Raw genomic sequence first — 25,788 nt, 5'->3', positions numbered from 1 at the left:
TATAGGACAACTGTTTATCTACAGGTTGAAAAAAAAAGTAGTTAAAGAATTTATGCGGAAGAACAACTGTAATAATTCTTGGTGGTTGAAAAAAAAAAATTTATATATATATATATATATATATATATATATATATATATATATATACATACACACACACATATATACATATATATACATATATATACATATATATACACATATATACACATATATATACACATACATACATACATACAATTTTAAACAATGGTTGCCTCTAGCACAAACTTAGTACATTGTTCCTTGATGGTGTCTGTATTAAAAAAATTGCAAGAAGGGAACTTTATGGATAACAGGTCAGGGCACACACTACATCTAACCATACTCTCCCATAGTAGAGGAAGATTACCTGGACTTCGGAGTTGGAATCAATTGGTTGAAGTGGAAACCAAGGCTCTTTACCGTTGTATCTGAACAAGTCATCTTTTTTAATGGCAACCTTTCCTGTGGAGAAAAAAAATCTGTAACTTAGCATGGCACAAACTAGAGAAAACATGACAAACCATTTTACCGAGCTGTCATACTAGGCTGAGACACCATTTTAAAACAACATTTTCAAAAAAATTTGTTTAGAAATTACGATTTGATACCATCGTATCTACATGAGCTGGCCGATATCCCATTGCACAAATATGGGATTGATAATGTTGCACCTATCCCTATGTTAAGATTTTAGAGTGTTTGTCTGTATTTGTGCCCAATAAGCCAAATGAACATTTTTGACACTGGGTAGTGATGTTAACAGCATAGATCTGAGCTCCACTCCTTGCAGTGTTAAACAGTGAAGCTGCAAGGAATGGTACTTTGCAAAAAATAAAAAATAATGTTAACACTCTCAAAACTCCCTGCCCATTGAAATTAATGGGCAGCTCTGCCCCGCTAGCGGCCAAAAAGTGCTGCTAAAATAACAGTAAAGTGCTGCAAAGTACTGGTAACGCACCCCAGCCCCAGTGTGAAATTAGTCTAACATACCATACCCATACTTCAGAAGTGCCTTTATAATTTGTGGCATTAACAGTACCCTACACTGAAAGCATACATTCAGTAATTTGAAGGGGTGTTCACATAATTTGGCCACTTACTGCATACTAGTTTACAAGGTGCTAGCAAGTCAATGCTTACTTCTAGCAATTTTGTTAAGTTTAAAAGACAATAGTGATGTCTATGGGCATCTGAAGATTAAGACCCCATACACACAGTCGGACATTCAGACTACAAAATTCGTCTGATTTTTTTCCAACGGATTTTGTCCCAAACTTGTCTTGCATACACACGGTCACACAAATTTGTCGAAAAATCCGATCGTTCAGAACGCGGTAAGATAGAACGCGTACGACAGGACTATAAAGAGGGCAGTAGCAAATAGCTTTTGTTTCGCAATTTATTCTGAGCATGCGTGGCACTTTGTCCCTCGGAATTGTCTACACACTATCGGAATTGAAACGATCGGATTTTGTCAGAAAATTTTAGATCCTGCTCTCACACTTTGTGTGTCACAAATTCAGACGGAAAAAGTTTGATGGAGCCCACACACTATCGGATTTTCCGACAACAAGATCCGATCGCACATTTTCCATCAGAAAGTCAGACCATGTGTACAGGGCATGACAGACATACCCAGCTAATCAATGTCAATGATGAAGTCCACTGGCTCAAATGGGTTTTCCTGAACAATCAATATTATTCCCTGAAGATCTGGCTGGTGTGTCTGTTATGCACTTGGACAAGCTCATTTATGAGATACATATTCAGGAGGTTTTGATAAGGTAATGATCAGACATGTATCCCAGTGCAATAACATAATGAAAAAAGTTTTTGTTCACAAAAGTTGTGGTGAGATCACACAATTTGGAATTACTGTTAGAGCTTCTACCCAAAATTGCCCTACATGGTGTGAAAATCAATATGAAATTCAATCTGTCAGAGGGACAGAATATTTTATTTCCTTGCAGCTGCTGCCTAGTCAGCTGACGGGAAAAGGACTTGAAAGTCTGCACCACAAAGCCACCGCACAGGTCTGTCACAGAGGATAAAGCTTAAACCCGCAAATCCCTTCTTCTTCCTCATTAACACAGACATGCGAAAAGCAGGCATAATGACTACAGTGCAGTCTGTATCCATGTTTTTTTTTTTTGTTTTGCAATCGAGACAGGTTTCACAAACATGCATAAAGTTTCCGTTTTAAGACTTGTAAAGCATTCCAGAAAGTTGGAATCATGAGTTTTACGTGCTGCCGTTTGGGCACAGGTATTTTCCTGGCATAGGATTGTTAACAATGGGCTTGATTACTTTCAAAAAGACACTGTAAGCCATGTAAGCTTACAGTTAAGTGTTACTAAACTGCAAAATAATATTTATATATATATATATATATATATATATATATATATATATATATATATATACATATACACACATACATACACACATATATATATATATACATATATATACATACATACATACATACATACATACATACACACACACACACACACACATATATATATCCACACACACACACACAACTTTAAAGCGGTTCTTCACCCTAAAGGGGAAGTTCCGCTAATCTTATCCCTCCCCCCCTCCGGTGCCACAATCGGCACCTTTCAGGGGGAGGGGGGTGCAGTTACCTGGATAATCCAGGTAACTGCACCCACTTCCAGCCAGACCGCCGCAGACCCCCGCAGACGCTCCCCCCCCCCCCCCGTTGTGTTCTGGGAAACACACAGTTCCCAGAGACACAGCGGGGGACCATAAGAGACGCGCAGCGCGACTCGCGCATGCGCAGTAGGGAACCGGGCAGTGAAGCCGTCATGATTCACTTCCCGATTCCCTGACAGAGGATGGCGGCGGTGGCAGCAGCGAGATGAGCGATCGCTCGTCATCTGCCGCCGACATCGCTGGAACCTGGGACAGGTAAGTGTGATTTTATTAAAAGTCAGCAGCTGCAATATTAGTAGCTGCTGGCTTTTAATATTTTTTTTTTTTTTTTAGGTGCAGCTCCTCTTTAAATATTATATATTATAGGTCTTGTGACTTCTATCAGTGTCTGGTTAAAGCTTGTGTGAGGAGTTTCATTCTCCTCTGATTGTCCTATGGGGTTGCAGGACCCCTCACCCTCTGTCTGGATAATGATATTTGATTAACCCCTTAGGTTCCACAGAGAGTATAAACAAGCATACTTTACAGAATATATAGACTGATTTTACTGTTGTGGGATCAGTAACACTAAGGGATAGGAACAGGATGGAATAAGTTTATGGTTAAGGTTAGGCAAAAGATGGGGTGAGTATAAAGATTAAGTTCATTTTTTGAGATTAGGTTAGGGGTTAACTTTCAGTAGATTACAGTGGAACTTTCAGTAACTTTACAAGTCTGCAGGAATGTATACCCAATAGGTCACAATTGCCAAAATAAAGTAGGACCTTTTTATCATTAAAGTAGACCTTGGGCTCAGCCGAGATGAGTTTTGCCTAGGTTTAGGTAATGTTATTAATCAGAAACATTTCCTCACTCTCCTCTCACTGCTCACTCAGGCAACACTATTATAAAGGGCAAGAGGTGTCAGACATTTGTAAACACCAAGAACAGCCATAAACTACACAGGTACAAGATTTCCATTGTGTCATTTGTGAGCCAGCATCTGTCCAGGGAGTAGATGCCTACATCAAAAAAAGACAGCTCTTTCCTCATGGAGTGAAAAGCAGCTGAAGCCACAGTCTAGTGAAGCACAGTGATCTATATGAGAGGTAACTGAATAAAAAACAAATAAAAAACAACCCTATCTGAAGTTACCTCCATTTTCAATTGTGAGAGGTGAGACAGGTTAAGAGTTATACATTTTATGGACAGAATAAACAGGAAAGGTGAGAATGCTTATAATTAAATTCAAATTAATTTGCATAGCTGAAATCCCATCTCCAAATGCACTGCACCAGGTTACCAGGGACTGGTCCCCAAGACATTATATAATTTAAAAAAAAATGCCAAGTGTATGGAACACTTCAGGACAGGTGTTAGGACTTTCACAATCACAACAGGATTGCTAACTGGAATTCAGTTTCACAGCTAATGCAAACACCATGATGCCCACCTACCACCAATTTTAAGCAAGCATGCCTACTGTTCTTTTTGTGCCCATAGCAGATATGTGCATATGAAGCCTGTTTTCAAGTGTCTAAAGGCGACACAAATCAAAGACTCTAAACAATGTGTGTAGAGTACCGTCAACAAAACACAAAGCAGGTAAAAGAGGAGAACAAGAACGGTTTCTAATGGTTTCCACAATGCACATTGGAACAGCCATGCCGAACACATACAGAGGAATCCCACTTGCAGTGCTGGCTGAGGTCTGTTCCCCTAAGGCTCTGTCCACATCTTGGCATTAGGGGGGGTGACAATTATGCAAATAGAATCGCAGGATGCTCGTCGCCCAAAAGACGCTCATGTACTTCTTTTGGGTGACAGGAGCCATGCTATTTTACCAGGATTGTCACATGATGAATCGTAGGAAAATGATGCTGCATTTGGGGTGCTATTGAAATTGACAGGCAAGGCATGGGCGTCTCGCGATTTGCAAAATCGGGCTATTGCGAATTGTGGCAATTCCGCCCACAATTTGGTATGCAGAGATGTGAACAGAGCCCAAGTAATTAGCACAAACTTGCCACCAGTTTGGAGCATACATATCCTTAAGGCCCCTTTCACACTGGGACGGTGGGTGCGTCGGTGGTAAAACACCACTATTTTTAGCATTGATTTACCGTCAATTACACAGCGCTATTTGGCCACTAGCGGGGCACTTTTACCCCCGCTAGAAGCCAAGAAAAGGTTAAAACCGCCGCAAAGCCCTACTGCAGCAGCACTATGCCGGCGGTATAGCCGCGCTGCCCCACTGATTTGAATAGGTAGGAGCGGTGTATACACCGCTCCTTCACCGATCCAAAGATTCTGCTGGCAGGACTTTTTTTAGCGTCCTGCCAGCGCACGGCTTCAGTGTGAAAGCCCTCGGGCTTTCACACTGGAGACAGGAGCGGCTCTTTACAGGTGCTATTTTTAGCGCTGTAGTGCCTGTAAAGCTCCTCAGTGTGAAAGGGGTCTAACTGTGCTCTCCGAGCAGCAAATACATTTGAAAAAGACATTTGCCAGTGACTGCTCACCTATTCTTAGATCTCGCTGCAAAAGATTTTTATCATAGATATAAAAGGATAAATTTTGGAATGCTCTTGGAATTTCAAAGTAGAAATCTTCACCATAAAATGGGCTGCAGAGAGAGAGAAAAGAGAAATTAAAAGAAAAAATTAATAAAAATAAATAAAAACAAATACACAATGTATAAAAAAAGAAATGTGCATATAATACCAAATAAACATGTAACAGTTACCATAGTTTTAACCAGTATTTAAGTTGTAAGCAATTATCTCTAGAAGAAAAGACAAAAGTGTTTTTAAAAAAACTTGCACTGAGAGAACTATTGGGTTCTGTAATTATTGATCTCCTTTGAAACATGCCATTTGCCTGGCTTCTTCTGCAGTTAGTATTTTTAGTCACAGGCCCAGAGCAAGCATGTGGCCAGTGAAACAGGAGCAATGTCACAAATTCCAACCTGCATATTTGTGCCTTAAATGAATGAAGCCACAAGATCAACATAACCAAGGAAGTAGCATTTTTTAGACCAAAAGCAGCCTACTTCTAAATACAGGCTTCTGGTATATTTATTCCTTTCACTAGCTCATTATTATATCAAACACATTGACTTCCTTTACTTTTAATGAGGGGGCTTATAATGTAAGATCGTAGAATCCCAAGTTTAGTTATAAAACAAAAAACAAAATCAGCACGAGGGACATTACTTACCATCAAATCCCATGTGTCCAATACGCTGCTAGCTCCTGGATTCCCTGCCATCTTAATCCTCCAACGTTCCCCTACACCCACCTCCGTAATCTTACTGTGTGGCTGAGGTCAATAGAACCAAGGAACCTGTTATATGCACACATCAGGAGTGCCAACTATACCCACACTTCTTTCCTTTTAGAGAAGCTGTACTATAGTTTGTATGAATGGAGAAGACTATCCTTTTATTATTCCTCCTGTCCTCCATTCATTGATCACATTTCATTCAAAGAAGCTTTTGTACACCTTCTCTGAATGTAGGAGGTGGGTGGAATTGGAGGGCATATGACAAGTCCCCTCCCCCCTTTTTTTAAAGCCCAACTACACCAGAAGATTGTAGCGGCAGGAGCAGGGAGGGATAGCGGAGGGGGGGAAAGGTCAACTAATACAGCCAGCAGCAAAGAGGACACAGATTTATAGTAAGCAATGTCTCATGCTTTTTCTTTCTCCACTAAACCCAAGCTTTAAGGATATAAAAAAAAAAAAAAAAAATGGAAAAAACCTATACCTAGTCCCTTAAGATACAGAGTTAGAGTCCCTGTGGTGCCTAATGATTAGGGGGAAACTGGATGCATTATCTAGAGACCTTATTACTGAGACTGAAGCACTTTGAATGACACAATAACAGATTATGATGCAATTCCCATGTGGAGCATATTTCATCTGAACTAAAGGGGAAAATGGAGGCATTGGCATTAAACTGGATAATCTGGGTTGGAAGCTTTTTGCATCTACTTAACCCGACATGACTTGGTTTTAATAATAACACTCCACAACGCTCTGTGGATCAAATAGGGGTATCCTAGTATCTGCCTGGATCGCAGATATATCTGGCTGAATCTCATTGATTATACAACAGCTGTCTATCTCATACTAACAGTTTTTGGATTTCTCGGTCCTCTTGTTTACAGGAGGGTTCATGTTCTCAAGACAGTAAGTGTTCTTATGCATGACAGTCCTCTAATAGTATAAAAACCGTATTCAGATTTACAATGTGGGGGCACGCACCTTACAGATTTTCTCCTGTATCCCCCATCTGGGCAATAGAGATTGGTTGTAAACACATACAGCATGAATGTTTCCAAAATAATATTTACTGCTTCAAACCAGCCACAGACTAATTCGAATCTCAGCCGGTTCAGCAGGGACGGACTTTGTTAATCTATGGTTGGCTTTATATTCTCCTCAAGTGAATCACAAAACACTTTGAGACTGCCTGATGCCCATGACAGTTCAGTTTCATACACTAGGACTTTCTTTGGATGTTTTGTTCAAATTTTATAAAGAATGATATAAGGAGCCTGTGTGGAAGTTTTGCTGTTGGCTCAATATCTACATGCATAACATTTATTAGATTTTAAACTATTAATAACATTGAGGTAGTATTAAGGTTGCAAGAAGCCACTGTTGTAATTTTAGCAACAGGTTACACCCATATTTAGGGTGTAACGTGCAATATTGAACAGGCAAAGAACATTGGTGAAATGAATGGAAGCTGAAAAAAAAAAAAGGGAGGTTCTTGCTTTCAGTTTTGAGGACCATGCTAGAATGTCAGTTCAGAACTCTAGTTGATAGGTGTTAGTCTCCATTATGGTGCAGTCGTTTAAACAAGGATAAAGAAGAACTTGCCTTTGAGAATGTGCACATATTCACAAAAGAAAAATAAAATAAAATGCAGCTTCACCAAAATGTAAGGCCTTCGTTTTTCATTCAGATTTTATTTTGCACTTAATCTTTTAGTGTTCATTTCACCTAGTGTGTGTATAATATAATTATATATATATATATATATATATATATATATATATATATATATATATATATATATATATATATATATATATATATATATATATATATATATATTTATATTTTCTTTTTTTTTTTCTTTTTTTAAACACACACACACACACACACACACACACACACACACACGGAGAGCACAAAACAAATTGAAGATTGTATTAAAATGGACTTCATTATTTATCTGCTTCACATTGACTGCAACTTCATAACTGCAAATGGGTCAGCCAGTTCATTTGTCACTAGAAAAACATTTTAACATTTCGCTCCATGTAAAAACATACAAATGTTCTACTCACTGCATGGCAAAGAAAGATAGAAGAAGACAGTCAGCAGCACAGAGCTTTATATCATTCACAAAGTGCAGGACACACAAAACAAAGACATTTGTCTAAAAATCATTGTTATGTTTTCGTATGACAGGAGCAGACACTGAACAGGAAACGGAGCGATGTCTCAGCTCAATAGGCCACAAATTGGGCTTCTGGCAGGGGAGGTGCTGACAGGCAGTAATGGAAGATGTAAAAAGGTATTTTCTCCTACAATGGTTTATTCTATCATTGGATATCGGTGTTATTATCCTGGGTTTGTCCAGTATTTGGGACTACTCTATCCTGCCTGCATCCATGTCTGTACCATGAAAGAGAATAAATGTTTTAAGAAAAAAAAAAAAAAAAAAAAGAAGAAGAAGTGGGAAGCAGAAGAGAAAAAGCTATAAAAACTAGGTGATTTTTAAATATATGGACCAGTATTTACATTTTCAAGGCTCAGAAGTAAACTTCTTTAAACAGCCTGTGCTAATATTCAACCAATATTTGTTTTTTCCCCTTTAATCTACAGTTATTGGCTGGGGAAAATCAAATATGGCCAACTTTATCCTTATTCGTGGAAATGTCAATTGTGAGATGCCTGCAGATGTCAAGGGGTGCATATGAACTGGCTCATTATATATCAGTATGGACTGAAAGAATTTCATTTTGGCTCTGTAGGTACGTTTTGTAGCCGTTTAATTCCAGGAAGCGAAGATAGATGAATGAAACAAAGATGCAAAGCATCACTGAAAGAATCATGTCAACCAGAGATGCCACGTCAGCAGAACATTACCCGGAAATGACTCTTGTGCAATAGTCATTACTGAAGAAGTGAACAGGGGAAATGATGCAAAAACAAGAGTCAAACTGCTGTGGTTTCCTATGCAAGAGGAGTTTTGTTTATTCAAATGACAACTTCTGATAAAGTATTCTGAAGCCACATCTCCTAAAAAAGTCGATACAATGTTCTGATGTGAGATACCTTGAAAACAGTGGTGTTTAGACATCAATGGCAGGCCACTCAAGTTCACAAAGATGAAACGGAAGCTAGACTGACATGCTTGACTCATTGTTAAAAAGGAACCCCAGTGTGATTTTTTTTTCTTTATTCAAAGCCCACAGTTTCCTGTGTACATAGGCTGTTTGTTAAGGTTAAGCAAAATGTATGCAGAACACATTACTGAAATTTGCCGTTAAGAAGCCAGAATCTCCAGCATGCCATGGGCATAAAAAAAAAAAAGAATCCTCACCTTACGTTAATGCACACAAATGGTTTGTACTCAAAGGTTCAGTAGTTGGGTGGGTGAGTGGGAGCGTGTCTCTGTGGCATAATACAATAGGGGAGAGCTCTGCATCCACATTGTGTGGAAGTGGGGATCTGTCAGGTTTTTCTTTTCAACCCACTGGTTGAATGAAAAGAAACGGTGTGTGTATACGCTGCATAATGGGCCACATCACCTGTATGGAACCAGCACTGAGGACCTGCAGCTTAGGTGGGAGGCAAATACAATTTCCCTGCAAGCTGGATTGCATGTTGGGTAATAACACCTCCCACCCTTTAGAGCACAAATTGAAAATGGTTTGGAAGATACTCCTGATAGCGACTGACAAAGGCATTTTGATAAGGATTACTGAAAAATAAATTTACATAATTTAGTTCATCCCTGCAACAAAAGCTACAAGGCTAGGAAGACAAAATACTTCTTACTTAAGTGACTTTTCAACAACATTGGTCCTAAAGATTTCCTCCTGGTCCAGATTCACAGTAGAAAAGCAGTCTCTCATCTTGTTGGGTCCTGGGTATGGTAGCAGATTTTTTGCCTCACCTGTAAGGAGATGTGAAAATTACTACTTCAAATTGATGGCAACTATGCATTTTGTTTACCAAAAAAAAAAATAAAAAAAAAAAAAACGATACAACTTACAACGATCGGGATGAATAAGAATTATTTGACTAAAAAGGCAAAGATTTTTCTGCAGCTGCCATAACAAAGAAAGATGCATGTTGATTGTTGGTGTCAAAGATAGGTGCACATGCATTTTTTTTTTTTTTTTTTTTTTTTTTACTAGCAATAGGAATCACACACTCTGGATATATTGCCTTCATCAGTACATCAGTACATGCTTAAATGAGAAACACAGCCAAAGCTCATTTGGCTGCACTTCTCCTGTGGATCACAGTAGTGCAGTTCTTTCTGCATTCCTGTGACCAATTTTCAGCAGAAAGCGGGCTGAAGCCTGCTGTCAGCTGACATCACAGAGCTGGCCCAGGCTTGAGCAAGATCACAACAGTGAAGTCAGTATCCGCCCACATGCTTGGATGGACACCCGGCTCAGCCTCTCAGCAAGCCACTGAGAGTCAGAGCCGGCTGCTCCTGCCCCTCCATAGACCAGGGCTCCAGTGAGCAGAGAGCTGCTGATGGACAACAAGCAGACCGATGCTGCATCCAGTCCACTTGACTGGACAGTGAAAAAATAAGTAGCACAGGTATTAGCTCATCCCCGTTTTATTGTGCTTTATCCACCTATCAGCATGCTTCTTGTCAGAACACAATCCGATTGGCTCCTTGTTCTGCTTCCTCCACTCACACTTATGCCCTGCTATTAAGGGACTGCAAGTGGTGGATAAGCAAGTCAAATGTGGGAACTCACACTGCTTGCTTTAAATAAATAAAATAAAGATGGAAGAAGAAGTTGTAACCTAGCCTTTGTGTAGCTCTGCCTTCACCTTCCATGCCTCAGTTTTGTAAGAAAGTGGTACACAGAGCCAATGACACAGAGGCACAGGATCTGGGTCTCTCAATGGATTCAAGAAAAGGATTTTTACAGAAAATGACAACACCAATAAAGTTGTAACGCTGTGTAAAATATACATTAAAAAAAATAAAAAATGCAATGATTTGCAAAACACATAAATCCATATTTTATTCACAATAGCAAAATCTAAATTTTTAAAACTTAGGAAATGTCACATTTGTCGTAAAAAAATAAAATAAGGTACTTTTGAAATGGATGGCATCACCATGTCTCAAGACAGTTGGGAAAGGTGGTGTTTACTGCAGTGTAAGATAAACTTATCTTTTAAACACCTTCTGTAAACTTCTGGGAGCTGAGGAGACAAATTGCTAGAGTTTTGGGAAAGGAATGTTACCCCACTCTTGCCCTATTTAGGATTCTAACTGCTCAACAGTGCTGGGTCTGTCGCATTTTTCGTTTCAAGATGTGCCAAATAATTTTCAATTGGTGAGAGGTCTGGATAGCAGGCAGGCCAATTAAGCACTTGGGCTCTTCTACGACGAAGCCATGCTGTTATCTTAGATGCAGTTTAGCATTGTCATAAAGAAATATTCAAGGCTTTCCTTGGAAAAAATTAAAAATGAATGGTAGTGCATGCTGCTCTAAAACCTGGTGATATATATCTCTATAGAGCCTTTAAAGATGTGTAAACTGCCCATTTCAATGCACCCTGATGATACCATCACAGATCCAGGATTTAGTAGTGACCTCTAATAGCAAGCAGGAAATTATTCTGGAGGATGCGGTGCTCATGGTTGCCAAAAAGCGTTTCTGTACCATGTTCAAATGGTGCTTCTTTGCAGGATAGAGCTTTAACTTGCATTTTTAGATAGCACAACAAACTGTGTTCACAAAGTGATTTGTGAAAGTGATTTTTGGAAGTATTCCTGAGCCCCTGCTGTGAAGTCCAGGTCTGCTTTTAACACAGCGCCATTTCTAAGCCCAAAGATCACAGTTATCCAATATTGTGGTTTTAGCCTTGCCCCTTGCACAGAGATTTTTCCAGATTCTCAGACTCTTGATACTAGGTACTGTAGATAATGATATAAGACTATTAAAGTCATTGCAGTTTTACATTGAGAAACATTCTGAAATTGTTCAATAAAACTTAGAAGCAGCTTTTCACAGATTGGTGAATCTGACAAGCTTTACTTCTGGGACACAGACTCTCCAGCATGCTCTTTTTATACCCAATCATGCGACTGTCCTGTTGCCATATATTCTAATTAGTTGCAAAATGTTTTTTCTAGCTCTCCCTGGTTAATGCCACTTTGCCAGCTTTTTGTTGCCTTGTCTTGATGTTGCCATCACCAATTCCAAAATGAACTTATGCTATTCTTAAAATTGTACACATTCTCTCAGTTGAAACATTTGATAGGTTCTCTTTTGTGAATAAAATATGGGCTTATGAGATTTGAAAATCATTGCATTCTTTTTTTCTGTAGAAAAAGCATCCCAATTTTTTGCAATTGGGGTTTTTCAAAAATGTACCTGTAAAATCAATTTCTTGAAGTACATCAAAACGACATGACGAGACGTAGGTAATAATCATAACTACCCGGATTAGGCCTCATCTGTAGGTGAATGTACAATGGCAGGAACAAAGACCCCCCTATATAACCCCTCCTACTCAGGAAGCGTCTCCGTTTTGTAACAAGCAATGAAGCCTCCAAAAAATAGGGGAGGAACCTCTGTGTCCCACGATGTACTCCTAGAGATGGATTTTACTGGTAAGTAAAAAAATAAAAATAAATATAAAATCCAATTTTCTCTTTCGTACATCATGGGACACAGAACAGACTATAATCATGACTACCTAGGATGTCCCATTGCACATAAGTGGAGGGAGACACCATCGGGCAGAAGGAAACCACGCCACAGCCTCCAAAACACTGCAGCCAAAAGCAGCATCCTTGATGGCCTTACGTCCACCTGGGAAAACCTTGTAAAAGTGTGAACCGAAGACCAGGTTGCAGTTGTCTGATGACAGATAGTCCAAGAGCCCCCAACATCCTAGTAGAGTGAGCCTTTACTTGAAAAGGCAGAGCCTTATCCTTCAAGTGAAAGGCTTGGTCAATAAGCTGGCGGATCCATCATGAAATGGTCAACATAGAACCTGCCTGACCTTTCCTAGGACCCTCAAGAAGGATGAATAATGAATCCAACTGCCTGACTGCTGTAGGCATTTTAAAATAAACCTTAAACGGCCTAAACCACATCTAATGTTTGCGGGTTCTTGTCTCCCAGTGACTGAATCCTGGGGGAAAAAAAAGAAAAGAAAGAAGAAAAGGGAAGAAGAAGAAAGAAGAAAAAAGGAAGAAGAAGAAAGAAGAAAAAAGGAAGAAGAAGAAAGAAGAAAAAAGGAAGAAGAAGAAAGAAGAAAAGGAAGAAGAAAAGGAAGAAGAAAAGGAAGAAGAAAAGGAAGAAGAAAAGGAAGAAGAAATTAGAATGGTAAACCAATATGCGGATTTAAATAAAAAAACTAGACACCGCCTTTAGCAAAAGGACAGGAGTATAATAATAATAATAATAATAATAATAATAATAATAATAATAATAATAATAATACTACACTTGAGTCAAAAGGACTATTGGAATTGCATGAACTGGCAAAAAACTAACTCAAGTCCCATGCAGATGGGAGACTTAAAAGGGGGAACCATACCCCCTGAACAAAAGTGCATATCAATTAATTTAGAAGCAATTGGTCACTAGAAAACAAACTGCCAGGGCCGATGTCTGGCCTATAACGGTACTCAATGTCAAATTAATTTCAACTCCAGGTTGGAGAAAAGCCAAAATGCAACCACTCGTGTACTTACAGGGATGACATTTTCTTGCTTCACACAAATACACATAGAAACTCAAGGTACTACGATATAGGTTTCTGGAGTAAGTCTTTTTGGCCTCCAACAATACAGGTATGAGTGCATCAGAGACCCCTTGATCCTTCAGCACCCGGGTTTAAAAAAAAAAAACAAGTTGGTAAACCAAGCCATTGTAAAGCAGAACACAATACTCAAAGCTGAGACAGGAGGACTGTCCGTGCCAGAAACATCCAGGGCCGTCGCCCACCAAGTTCACGATGTTGGCGTATTATGGGATTGATTTACTAACAACTAAATTCACTAAATGCAAATAGTCTGTGCATTGCAAGTGCAGTTGCTCTAGCTCTGAGGGGAACAACATGCAAGAAAAAACAAAAACAAAGCAAACACACAGCAATTCAGCTTGCACACGATTGGGTGATAGAAATCAGCAAAGCCTTCCCTCATTTCAGAGCTTCCCCTCAGATCTAGCGCAACTTGCAGTGCACAGACTATTTGCCTTTAGTAAATCAACCCCTATGCCTCCTGGGCCAAGCAGGCATTACTAAAGTTACCAGCATTTTTTTTCCTCCCAGATCCTGCGTAACAGACCTGGAACTGGTCCCATGGTGTTACTAGGGCATCCACACCAATTGCCTGTGGATTTCTCATCCTGGAGACAAACCTGTCCAGCGTCGTATTGAACCTGGATGATAAATGATAAACATCTGGTGTGTCCCAATGCCAACAAATTGCACTGAACACCTCAGGATGAAAGGACCACTCCCCTGAAATCAATTGCTGGCGATTAAGGTAATCTGCCTGCAAAGTCTCCATGCCTGGCATATGTATCGCCTACAGGGCCAGAACGGGACGCCCTGCCCTGAACAGAATACGATCTGCTTCCATCTGGGCGACCCGGCTCCTAGTGCTGCCCTGATGGTTGATACAGTGCCTTGAAAAAGTATTCATAACCCCTTGAAATTTTCCACATTTTGTCATGTTACAACCAAAAACATAAAAGTCTTTTATTGGGATTATATGTGATAGACCAACACAAAGTGGCACATAATTGTGAAGTGGAAAGAAAATGATAAATGGTTTTCAAGATTTTTTACATAGAACTATCTGAAAAGTGTGGCGTGCATTTGTATTCAGCCTTTCTAAATCAATACTTTTTGAACCACCTGTCGCTGCAATTACAGCTGCAAGTCTTTTTGGGGATGTCTCTACCAGGTTTGCAAATCTAGAGTACATTTTTGCCCATTCTTCTTTCCAAAATTGTCAGATTGGATGGAGAGCGTCTGAACAGCAATTTTCAAGTCTTACCACAGATGCTTAATGGGATTTAGGTCTGGACTCTAACTGGGCCATTCTAACACATGAATATACTTTGATCTAAACCAGGGGTCTTTAAACTATGGCCCTCCAGTTGTTCAGGAACTACAATTCCCGTTGTGCCTAGTCATATCTGTGAATGTCAGCGTTTTACAATGCCTCATGGGATGTGTAGTTCCGCAACAGCTGGAGGGCCATAGTTTGGAGATCCCCGATCTAAACCATTCCATTGTGGCGCTGGCAGGAGGTTTAGGGTCGTTGTCCTGCTGGAAGGTGAACCTCCGGCCCCAGTCTCAAGTCTTTTGCAGACTCTAATGCCGCGTACACACGAGCGGAATGTCCGACAGAAAAAGTCAGAAGGAAGATTTTCATTGTATATTCCGATCGTGTGTATGCCTTTTTTTTTTCCCCCTCACAAAATTTCTGACGGACCTAGAAATAGAACATGTTCTAAATATTTCCGATGGAACCAATTCCTAAATCGGGAAAACCGCTCGTCTGTATGCTGTTCGGACGGACCAAAAATGCTCTGAAGTAGGAGACCGAAGCACTAGGTGTGGTAAAACTAGCTTTCGTATTGGAGCTAGCACATTCCTCACGCTGTTAATTCTGCGATCTTTTAATGCACAGCATTCTTTTCTTTATAATGCTAGCAGAATGAAGTTGTTTTGCTGCTCATATTCTCAAACTGATTTCTAAATTTATTCTCATCTCATGAATAATATTCTATTTTTTTTAAAAGCCCGATCTCCATAAATAATGTTTACATTTTTTATACTCATCTTTTATTTAAATCAAGATTTTACAATTACTAAAAATAATTTTCTAGTGATCGCCATATAAAATTCGATTTTTTTGAGTGTCAAGTTACCACGATAACATTATCATCTTATATTTTTTTTTTTTTTATTAACCTCAAAGGAGGTTGTTGTCCCTTGTTAATTTGACATTGTCCATTTTAAATGTACCGGCCTACTCACAAACAAACTATCCTTTTTGAATAAAAACACATAGGAAAGTATTTTGTGAAAATAAAATATCCATTTATTCTGGGTAACAAAATAAAGAGGAAGTCAACACTGGACAAACTTTTGGAATTTGCAAAGCCTTTTTGGCCCCCATGGCACACATCAACAAGTCTGGAAAAGAAAATTGTAAGCTTGAGGCGTCCAAATAATAGGGAGCACAATCTGGTCCAGGAATGCCAGAGATCAGGACCAGCAGCAGATGACATACCTGTCCCCAGGCTGTGGTACTATAACAGCCTGCGTCTTCTGTCAGACCAGACTGAACCCAAGCCATCACTTTCATTTCGAGGCTGTGGCTCTGGTGGTGGACTTGTGGCAGGAGGAGGAGGAGGATAGGCTTGCTCATATACGTGGCTGTTCTCAGTCAGCTGGTCCCTCAACCCCTTATGAAGGGCATCAAACAAATCCCCTCACAGAGGAGGCATTGGCCCTTCTCCAATTCCAGCAACCTGGTGGCTAGATAGCAGACATAGGCCTCTTCAGCATTGAGGGGGGGGGGGGGGGGGCTCCTGAGGAAAATCACTGCCTTCCCTAATGAGGCCCAGTGTTGCCTCCTCCATCATTGTCCCCTTCCTGGGCCTTTTGGTTACAAGGCAGAGGGGAGGCACCTGGGTTTGGGTGAGGCTCCTACTGGGCCCAGCCACCTCCTGGCTGCCACTGGGCACGGCCACCTCCTGGCTGAGCTCATTCTGTGTATAAAAAAGGGACAGTTATAGTTTTTGCTTCATCACACACACACACACACACACGACTTGCAAATTGAATGTTAATAAATAGAAAAATACTAATCATTCCGATAGCATTTTTCAAGCTGGTCACAAACATTTTTGGCCACTACTGTCTAGCAATATGTATACATCATTTTTTGGATAAAATCATTGATTTGTAATTATAACATCTAGTTAACATTAATATTAGGACAATAAATATGTCAAAAAAATATACCTGGCCCAACTGGGTGCATCCATTTCTTCCAGGATGGAAGGCCCAGGTTGTTCTTCGCCAGCCTCTGCTGAGGTTGAGGGAAAGGTGGAGGGAAGACTGCAGGGAAGGGTCGAAAGATTCCCTGGCTTCAGTTTGGTTGTCCAGAAACCGCAGTTTGTTGAAGTACCACAGCCTGGGGACATAAACATTCTCTGCTGATGCTCCTGATCGGAGTGATTTCTGGATCTTATTATGCTCCTTATACATGTTCCTCAAGATCCCAATTTTATTTTCCAAAAACGTCATGTTTGCTTCGGGGAACTGAGTCTTCACACATTCCAGAAGTTTCTCCAGCGATGACCTCAAAGCTTGCTGATTATAATATAAGCTGTGTTTCACCTCCTACAAATTGCTCATCTCCCTGTATCTGACTATGAAACTGCCCATGAATTCTGGGTCCTTAAACCGATTCATCTTTGCTATGACAAAAACACTAATGTCAGCCTAAACTCTTATCTTATCCCAATATAGGCCTCAATCTTGAAGCAGTATAGGCCACTGTGATGGCCCAAGTTCTTTTTCACACATATTCCCTGCCCCTTCTCTCTTTGGTGTGCAGTAGGAGCAACATGGCGGAGACACAGGAAGTGGTTGGTTATTCCAGTAGCGAGGAGAGCCTGGAGCCCGGAACATCCCGATCCAGGAGGAGGAGGATGAGGAGGAGGAGACTTAAGGCCTCCAATATGGCCTTTGAAGAAATGGTGGACATCTTGCAGAGCAAGGATTATGATGGTAAACATGGACTGTACACCCAGCCGAATTTGCATAAGGCCAAAATTATGACCAAATTTGTAAAGACTCTGGGAGCAGAATTTTGGGGTACGACACTCCAAAGACCGTGTCCGACCTCAAACTGAGGGAGCCGGATCAGTATAGAAGAATAAAGAAAGTGCTACAAAAAAAAAAAAAAAGAAGAAGAAGAAGTACGTACTTGTTGTGTGTTCCTATTATGATTATTAACTTGCATGCTGCTCCATGTGCTCTTCTTTTTACTGTTGTCTTTCATGTTCGTGGGCACAATAATTCGTAGGAAACATTGTTCGCGTGCAAATAAATACAATGTTTTTAGCCGATACAGGGCTTTAACTACATTTCTGTCATGCTAATTTGTCTTATTAAAATAAATTTAGGACATTGTTGTCTAGATGTCTTTGAAACTAGAATAAATTGCAAACTTCAGTCAGTGGAATGTAAAGAGAGGACACTCAGCAGCTGTTTACACATCTGGACTCAGGAGCACTAGTGTGAGACACCAGAGCACATTTTTTTAGGGTGACCCACACAGGTGCTCCAGTGGATACTTGGGGTGTCTCCGTCTGTGAAACTTGGCCAAAAAGGGTAATTATTCCAGCTTGGTTAAAAGGGAATTATGTCAACTTGAATCTCTGCCCAAAACAGACAATTGTACACCACTTCCAAGCAATGTTTCATATTCCTATTTCTGGACTCAAATATCTGAATGCCAAGTCTACCTTTTGTTTTATTCTCATAGGGGAGAAAAGACTCGGAGGACACCAGGGACCCCCCACATCTCCAACAAGATTGGGAAATCAGCCCAACCCCCCCCCCCCCCCCAAGGATCTTGAGAAAGGAGAGGTGGAGGATGTGGGCGAGATGGTCGCCCAAACAGGTGAGTGTCTGACACCCCAGCTTCAGGTAATCTATGCATGCCTGTATATTTCTAAATACATGTTTTTTAACCAATTTTTAGGCGATGTGCTGGTTGTGGACATCATGCAGTGGAATGGGGAAAACAATAATATTCGAAATAGACTGAATATTATGGAACAGAAAATGAGGAACATGATAGATGTGTTGGGGAGAATCAACATGTTTGGCTAATCACATCCATTTTAAGTTTTGTTGGACTCCCAAAAATAAAAAAATAAAAATTTTTTTTTTACTTTTTTTACATTTTCTAAACTCACGTGTGAATGTGCACAGAGTAAAAATTGAGAAACAATGCGTGGCTTCTTCTTTCAATGCTCAATACCAGTTTTGTAAGTAATTTTGTGTTTACAGTGGCAATGAGGCTTATTTACTAAAGGAAAATCCACTTGACACTACAAGTGCACTAGGAGAACCTAGGAGACAGTCAAAAAGAAAAGCAAGCAATAAAGACATTTCTAGATTTTATCAGATTTTTTTTTTTTTTTAATTAATAAAAAGTAGACAGACATTGTCTAGAATTGCAATGGCCCCCCCTACCCGTAAAATAACATTTTTCCTGAACTTCACGGGCGCTTTGGGGTGCCAAGCCAGTAAGGCCAGTATCCAGGCCCATCAGGGATTTGTCTGTAACATGTCCGGGCTCAGGACCAACTGAGGCTATATAAAATTCAGTGATTTTTTTCTTAAATAACTGTGCTGAAGAAAAGCAACCCAACAACATGATGCTGCCATCACCATGTTTTCTGGTGAGGATGGTGTGTTCAGGGTGATGTACAGTGTTAGTTTTCCACCACACACAGCGTTTTGCCATCGAGTCAAAATGTTCCATTTTGGTCTCATCTAATCTATTTTTTTTTTAACCCACTGCTCAAAAAAATGTAAGGGACAGTTTCACTTCCGGTAGCATTAGGAGATACCTGAACCCTATAGAGGTTGCACAGGCAACTCCTCCAGGGTGGCACATCAATACGTGCCATTGCCAGAAGGTTTGCAGTGTCTCAAAGCACAGTCTCAAGAACAGAGGAGATTCCAGGACACAGGCAGTTACTCTAGGAGAGCTGGACAGGGCTGTAGAAGGTCTTTAATCCAGGGGTTGACAAATTTGCTTTGAATTTAGGAGCCAGTTTTTTTTTATTTTTTTATTTTATTTTATTTTTTAGAGTGGTATGGATTGTCAGCTCCCGGGGTAAGGCCACTCATTTTCACCCCCTATCCCTAACTCACAATGGAGCACCCAGTCAATAACTCCAATGATACGCTGTTACATCAGGGTTATGGGCTGACCAGAAAGAGTAAGGCTGGCAACAGGTGGCACTGGCAGACACGTGGAACTGCCAGATGGCACTGGCAGGCAACACTGGTTGGCATTGGCAGGTGACACTGGTTTGGAACTGTCAGGTGACACTGGCGGTGTCACGTGGCACTGACGGGGTCACGTGGCACCGATTGGCAGGTGGCCCTGGTTTGGAACTGGCAGGTGGCCCTAGTCACTGGCAGATGGCACTGATTGGCGGTGGCACTGGTTGCCACTGGCAGGCACATGGAACTGCCGGTTGGCATTGGCAGGTGACACTGGTTTGGAAGTGGCAGGTGACACTGGTTTGGAAGTGGCACTGGCACGGATCGGCGGTGGCGCTGGTTGGTGTTGGCAGGTGGCACTGATTGGCGGTGACACTGGCAGGTGGCACTGGTTGGTGGTGGCAGGTGGCATTGATGGTGGCACTGGTTGGCACTAGCAGGTGGCACTGATTGGTGGCAGCAAGTGGCACTGACACTGGCAGGTGGCACCGATTAGCGGTGGCACTGATTGGCGGTGGCAGGTTTCACACAGAGCACTCTGTTACTGAAATGTAACAGAGGAGCTGTCAGAATTTAGCTTAATGTCAGAATGGGCGGGACCCAGCCAGGGTGTGAAACTTACAAGTAACAGAGAGGCAGATCTGTCAGATTTGAGCTTGATGTGGGGTGGGTGGGGGCCCGGCCGGTGGGTGGGACTCAGCAGCTATCAAACACCAGCCAACTATTGGGCTGCTTAAGAAAAGATCCCATTGGCTGGTGTTTTGATAGCTGCCACCCACCCCGGCCGGGTCCCGCCCACCCCGACATCAAGCTGAAATCTGACAGATCCTCCTCTCTCCGTTGCTTGTCAGTTTCACACACTTAGCGCGGCGCCGCTGAGTGTGGAGGAGGGAGGAGGACGGCAGTCAGTGTTCATGCACTGCATGTCTGGGGAATCAATAGTGAGTGGGCTGGTGGCAGCTTAAGCACCAGGCTGCGATTTCTGGTCGCATTGGCGACCTGGCGCCTGGGTTTTGTCGAGCCCTGCCTTAATCCATCAGCAGGACCCATACCTGCTCCTTTATGCAAGGAGGAACAGGATTAGCACTGCCAGAGCCCTACAAAATGACCTCCAGCACGCCACTGGTGTGAATGTCTCTAACCAAACAATCAGAAACAGACTTCATTAGGGTGGCCTGAGGGCCCAACGTTCACTGCCCGGGCACCTTGGAGCTCGATTAGCATTTGCCAGTGAATACCAAAGCTGCACAATTAATCATCAAGAATCGTTATCGCGATCTTCACTAAAGTGTTTCACAATTCTTTCTATGCAAAGGATTCTTTCTGCTCTTCTGAAGCCACAGCCCTCAAAAGAAAGCGAGAGAAAAACTAGGCAGTCTGTCAAGAATCAAAACAATCAGTTGAACTTAAGTTTAAAAATTGTAACAATTTGTCAATGGAATAGACTAAGTGAAAAAAGTTTAACCACTTAAACACTGAACCTTTTTCTGACATTTGTTGGTTTCAAGTTAAAATTATTTATTTTTGCTAGAAAATTTACTTAGAAGCCCCAAACATTTTTTTTTTAGTAGACACCCTAGAGAATAAAATGGTTGTGGTTGTTGCAATGTTGTGGCACATTGTATTTGCGCAGCGGTCTTTCAAATGCAATTTTTTTTGAAAAAAATTACCTCAATGAATAAAAAATAAATAAAAAAAAAAGTAAAGTTGGCCCTTTTTTTTTTTTTTGTATAATGTGAAAGATTTTACGTAGCGAGAATTGTGATTTTTATTCTAAGCAAAACAAACAAACAAACAAACAATCGCGATTCTCATTTTGGCCAGAATCATGCAGCTCAAGTGAACACCAGAATTTTCTTTTTTTTTTTTAGAAAGCCCATGGCGTGTGAAACACTCAAAAACTTCACCCAGTGGCAAAAAAAATGTGCACACACAAAGAGTGAAACACAAAAAAGTGCAACGGGTACACAAGCCCTTTGAAATCAGAGGGCCTTGCCCTGAATCCCCCAGCGCGTTAGGCTTCTGACAGGGACAAGGGTACCTAAAACATGGTCCATCTGCCGGAATCCAGGCAGACGCCTTTCTCTGGAAGTACTAGGTAGGGCTCCCCCGAAGGGAGACCCCATGAGAGAGGATGAACTAAGCCAGAAGGCCATGTCCACCTCCTCCCAGGACTTTCAGGGCAGGCCCGAGGATCTGCTACCCTACTCATCACAAGTGTAAACAGTGTACCAAACATAAAAATATAAAAACATGACTAACAAAAGGTAAAATGTATAAAAAGAATGTGGGGGAGAAGGAAGTACAGAGTGAAAAGGTGGCCATTGTGCAATACAATGGCCAGGCCCTCTGGCCAGGAATAAAAAAACTTCTCTGGTCCCAGCCAAAAGGCCTGGCCCAGGAGGCAGGTGCTAAAAAAGCATGTATATGATGCAGTGACCCTGGTGCCTCAAATCAAAGCGACCCTCACTCCCAGTGACTTTTCGGCATCCCTGAACTGCCACTACAGGGGCAAATACACCATAGGCTTTCAGGACCAACCCTGACCAACAGCCCAGACCACAGCAGCCCCCACTCCAGTCAGGAAGGCATCAAGTTCAGGGAGCTTGGCAAGAGCCCTTTACCATCAGGCACCACCATCGCTCCCATCACTCCTTCCTAATTACATTCAGAGATACTAAGCGTTCCTCCCTCACAGCAAGAGAGGACCCGGTGTTCTCTCCCGAAAAATAGGATTGTTTGTACTCACCATAAAATCCTTTTCTCTGCAATTCACTGACTGACACAGCTTCTCTCTTTAGACCATTGGGTTGTTATGCCACCTTCAGGAGAGGACTAGGCCTTACATGTTATCATGTGACAATAAATATAGAACCTTCTAGTTCCGCCCAAAGGGTGGCCCCTTAGGCAACAACCCCTCAGAATGCTACTGCAGCCTCAGTACGTCAACAAGCAGTATAACAAAGAAAAATATGAGGGGCGGGTGCTGTGTCAGTCGGTGAATTACAGAGAAAAGGATTTTACAGCGAGTACAGAAAAAATCCTATTTTCTATTATATTCACAGACTGACAAAGCTGCTCCCTTTAGACCAATGGGACATCCCCAAGCAGTGCCAAAACGAGGGGTGGGAAAACAGCATAAAACTTCATCCACCATGGAATGTGGGAACTAGTACAAACTTTACCCACAAAAAAAAAAAAAAAAAAACACACGGTAACGAATGCAACAGTGCATTAACTTAAAAAGGTACTGCGTTTTTACCCCCAAAAAAACAGGTAAAAGGAAAAAATTGCATATGCAATTGCCACTATACAGCCACCTGCAAAACTTTGCAGCCAAAACAGGCATCACCCGATGCACTGACACCTACCTTGTAGAACTTTGTAAACGCGTGGACAGACGACCAGGTCGCCGCTTTACACACCTGAGCCACAGACGCTTGATGTCGGAAGGTCCAAGACGTTCCGATTGCCCACGTGGAGTGGGCCGTGAACAAAAAGGGGGGCACCTGCCCATTCAAGGTGTAGGCTTGTACTACAGTCTGTCTGACCCACTTAGAAATGGTGGCCAACGAGACGGCCATGCCTTTCTTGGACCAGCCACCGAAACAAACAGCGAGTCTGATTTCCGGAAGGGAGCCATGGCAGACAAATACACCTTCAGAGCCTGAACCATGTCCAGAGCATGAAGGGCCACCTCCTTAGGATATGTCAGCTTAGGACACAGATGGTAACACAATGTCCTCATTGATGTGAAACACCAAGACTACCTTCGGCAGAAAAGACGGTTGCGGACGCAACGCCACCTTATCCTTGTGGATAACCAGATAGGGCGACTTGCAGGACAAGGCCACCAGTTCTGAAACCCTCCTGGCCAATGTGATGGCCACTAGAAAGACCACTTTCTGGGAAAGAGTCAACAGGGGAAACGCTCTGATATTTTCAAATGGCAGTTTTTCAAGCGCCGATACCAGGTTCAGATCCCACGGGGGTAATGGTGGACGCACCATAGGGACTAAATGTCGCACCCCTTGAGTACTCAGAGAGTGAGACATGGAGATGTAGGCCTTACAGGTACAAAGATATATCTTCCGAGAAGAAGATTTCCGTGCTCTCAACATAGTTGGGATCACCGAGTCCGAATAACCCCGGTTCCCCAACACCTGGTTCTCAATAGCCATGCCGTTAAAGCCAGCGATGGTAAAGCAGGATGGAGAATCGGACCTTGAGACAGAAGGTCCTCTCGCAACGGCAGTCGCCAGGGAGCGTCTGCCACCAGGCGCACTAGGTCTGCATAACAAAGACCTGAGGCCACTCTGGGGAAACCACTATTACTAGGATCCCCTCGGCTTCCACTCTGCGAAGCAGACGTCGTAACAGTTTTAGTGGAGGAAGGCATAGATCAGCTGGTACTGATCCCATGGAGCCACCAGCACGTCTGACACGTCTGCCCCTAGATCTCTTGTCCTGGACACGAATCTCGGCACCTTCCGTTTGAGACAGGAGGCCAGAAGATCCACGTCTGGTGTGCTCCACCGCAGGCACAGTAGCCTGAACACCTCCGGATGCAACGCCCATTCTCCTGGGTCCAGCATCTGACGACTTAGACAGTCCGCCTGCCAGTTCTCCACACCCGGGATGTAAATGGCCGACAGGGCTGGTACGTGTCCCTCTGCCCACCAAAGTATGTGAGCGATCTCCCGTGCGGCGGCTGAGCTTCTTCTTCCCTGGTGATTGACGTATGTCACAGCAGTGGCGTTGTCTGACTGGATCCTGATTGGACGCCCTTGCAGTTTCATTGACCATGTGGCATAGCCTGATCGCTCTCAGTTCAAGCAGATTGATCGGCAACTAGGATTCCTCCGTCGACCAGAGGCCCTGAGTCGACTGAACTCCCGTCACGCCACCCCAGCCAAATAGGCTGGCGTCCGTTGTAATCACCATCCATTTCAGAGGTAGGAAAGACTTCCCGGACTGAAGCACCGGGGACCTCAGTCACCAGATCAGGGAACCCCTGACTAATTGGCTCACCTGGATCTGTCGATCCAGGGGCCACAGAGATTTGTTCCACTTTGTCAAGATCTCCTTCTGCAGGACTCTGGTGGAGAACTGGGCATAAGGTACTGCCTCGAAGGAGGCCACCATGAATCCCAGAACTCGCATGCAGAAGTGCAGCGACGACCACCTGCGGTTCATCAGTAGTTTTGCTCTGAGAGTCTGCAGCTTGTCTGAAGGGAGAAACACTCTCGCTTCCCTGGAGTCCAGCGGCAAGCCTAGGTACTCCAAAATGCCGAGTCGGTACTATCACCGACTTTTTTAGGTTCAACAGCCACCCAAATTCTTGCAGGGTCTGCATGGTGATCGCCAAATCCTCTAACTCTGAGGCAGAAGAAGCTCTCAGGAGCAGATAGTCTAGGTAACCCACAATCATGATCCCGCAATCCCCCAAACACCAACACAGGAGCCAATACATTGGTAAAGACTCTGGGGCTTATACCAAACCAAAAGGGAGAGCCACAAACTGGTAGTGGGCTTCCCTGACTGCATCACAGAAACTTTTGATGCCGGAGGCATATGGGTATGTGCAGGTACACATCCTGGATGTCTAAGGATGCCAGGGAGTCCCCTTGATGGAGTGCAGCAACTACTGAGCGAACAGATTCCATTCTGAACCTCTGCACTTCCACAAAGTGATTGAGGACTTTTAGATCCAAGATTGGACATACCCCTTCCTTCTTGGGAACTACAAAACAGGTTTGAGTAGAACCCCTCTGGAACAGGTACGATAACTCCGTGATTCAGCAGGTCCCT

At 42.3% G+C, this 25,788-nt stretch overlaps 1 protein-coding gene across 2 annotated transcripts in view; it reads right to left on the bottom strand.

Moving 5' to 3' along the window:
- The window catches only part of RASA2 (RAS p21 protein activator 2), a 214,396-nt gene that overhangs the window by 129,709 nt on the left and 58,899 nt on the right, over positions 1-25,788 (bottom strand). For both annotated transcript variants that reach the window (XM_077488567.1, XM_077488568.1), the window contains exons 2-4: positions 9,763-9,880; positions 5,205-5,308; positions 392-486 (exon numbers count right to left, since the gene is read on the bottom strand). In XM_077488567.1, the coding sequence (XP_077344693.1) occupies positions 392-486; positions 5,205-5,308; positions 9,763-9,880 (317 nt within the window). The remainder of the gene's footprint in view (positions 1-391; positions 487-5,204; positions 5,309-9,762; positions 9,881-25,788) is intronic.

Source organism: Lithobates pipiens, unplaced genomic scaffold (genome assembly GCF_037356315.1).
Source record: "Lithobates pipiens isolate NorthernLeopardFrog02 unplaced genomic scaffold, aLitPip1_a1.2 Scaffold_18, whole genome shotgun sequence".
Taxonomy (NCBI): domain Eukaryota; kingdom Metazoa; phylum Chordata; class Amphibia; order Anura; family Ranidae; genus Lithobates; species Lithobates pipiens.
This window is presented reverse-complemented; position numbering and strand designations above follow the sequence as displayed.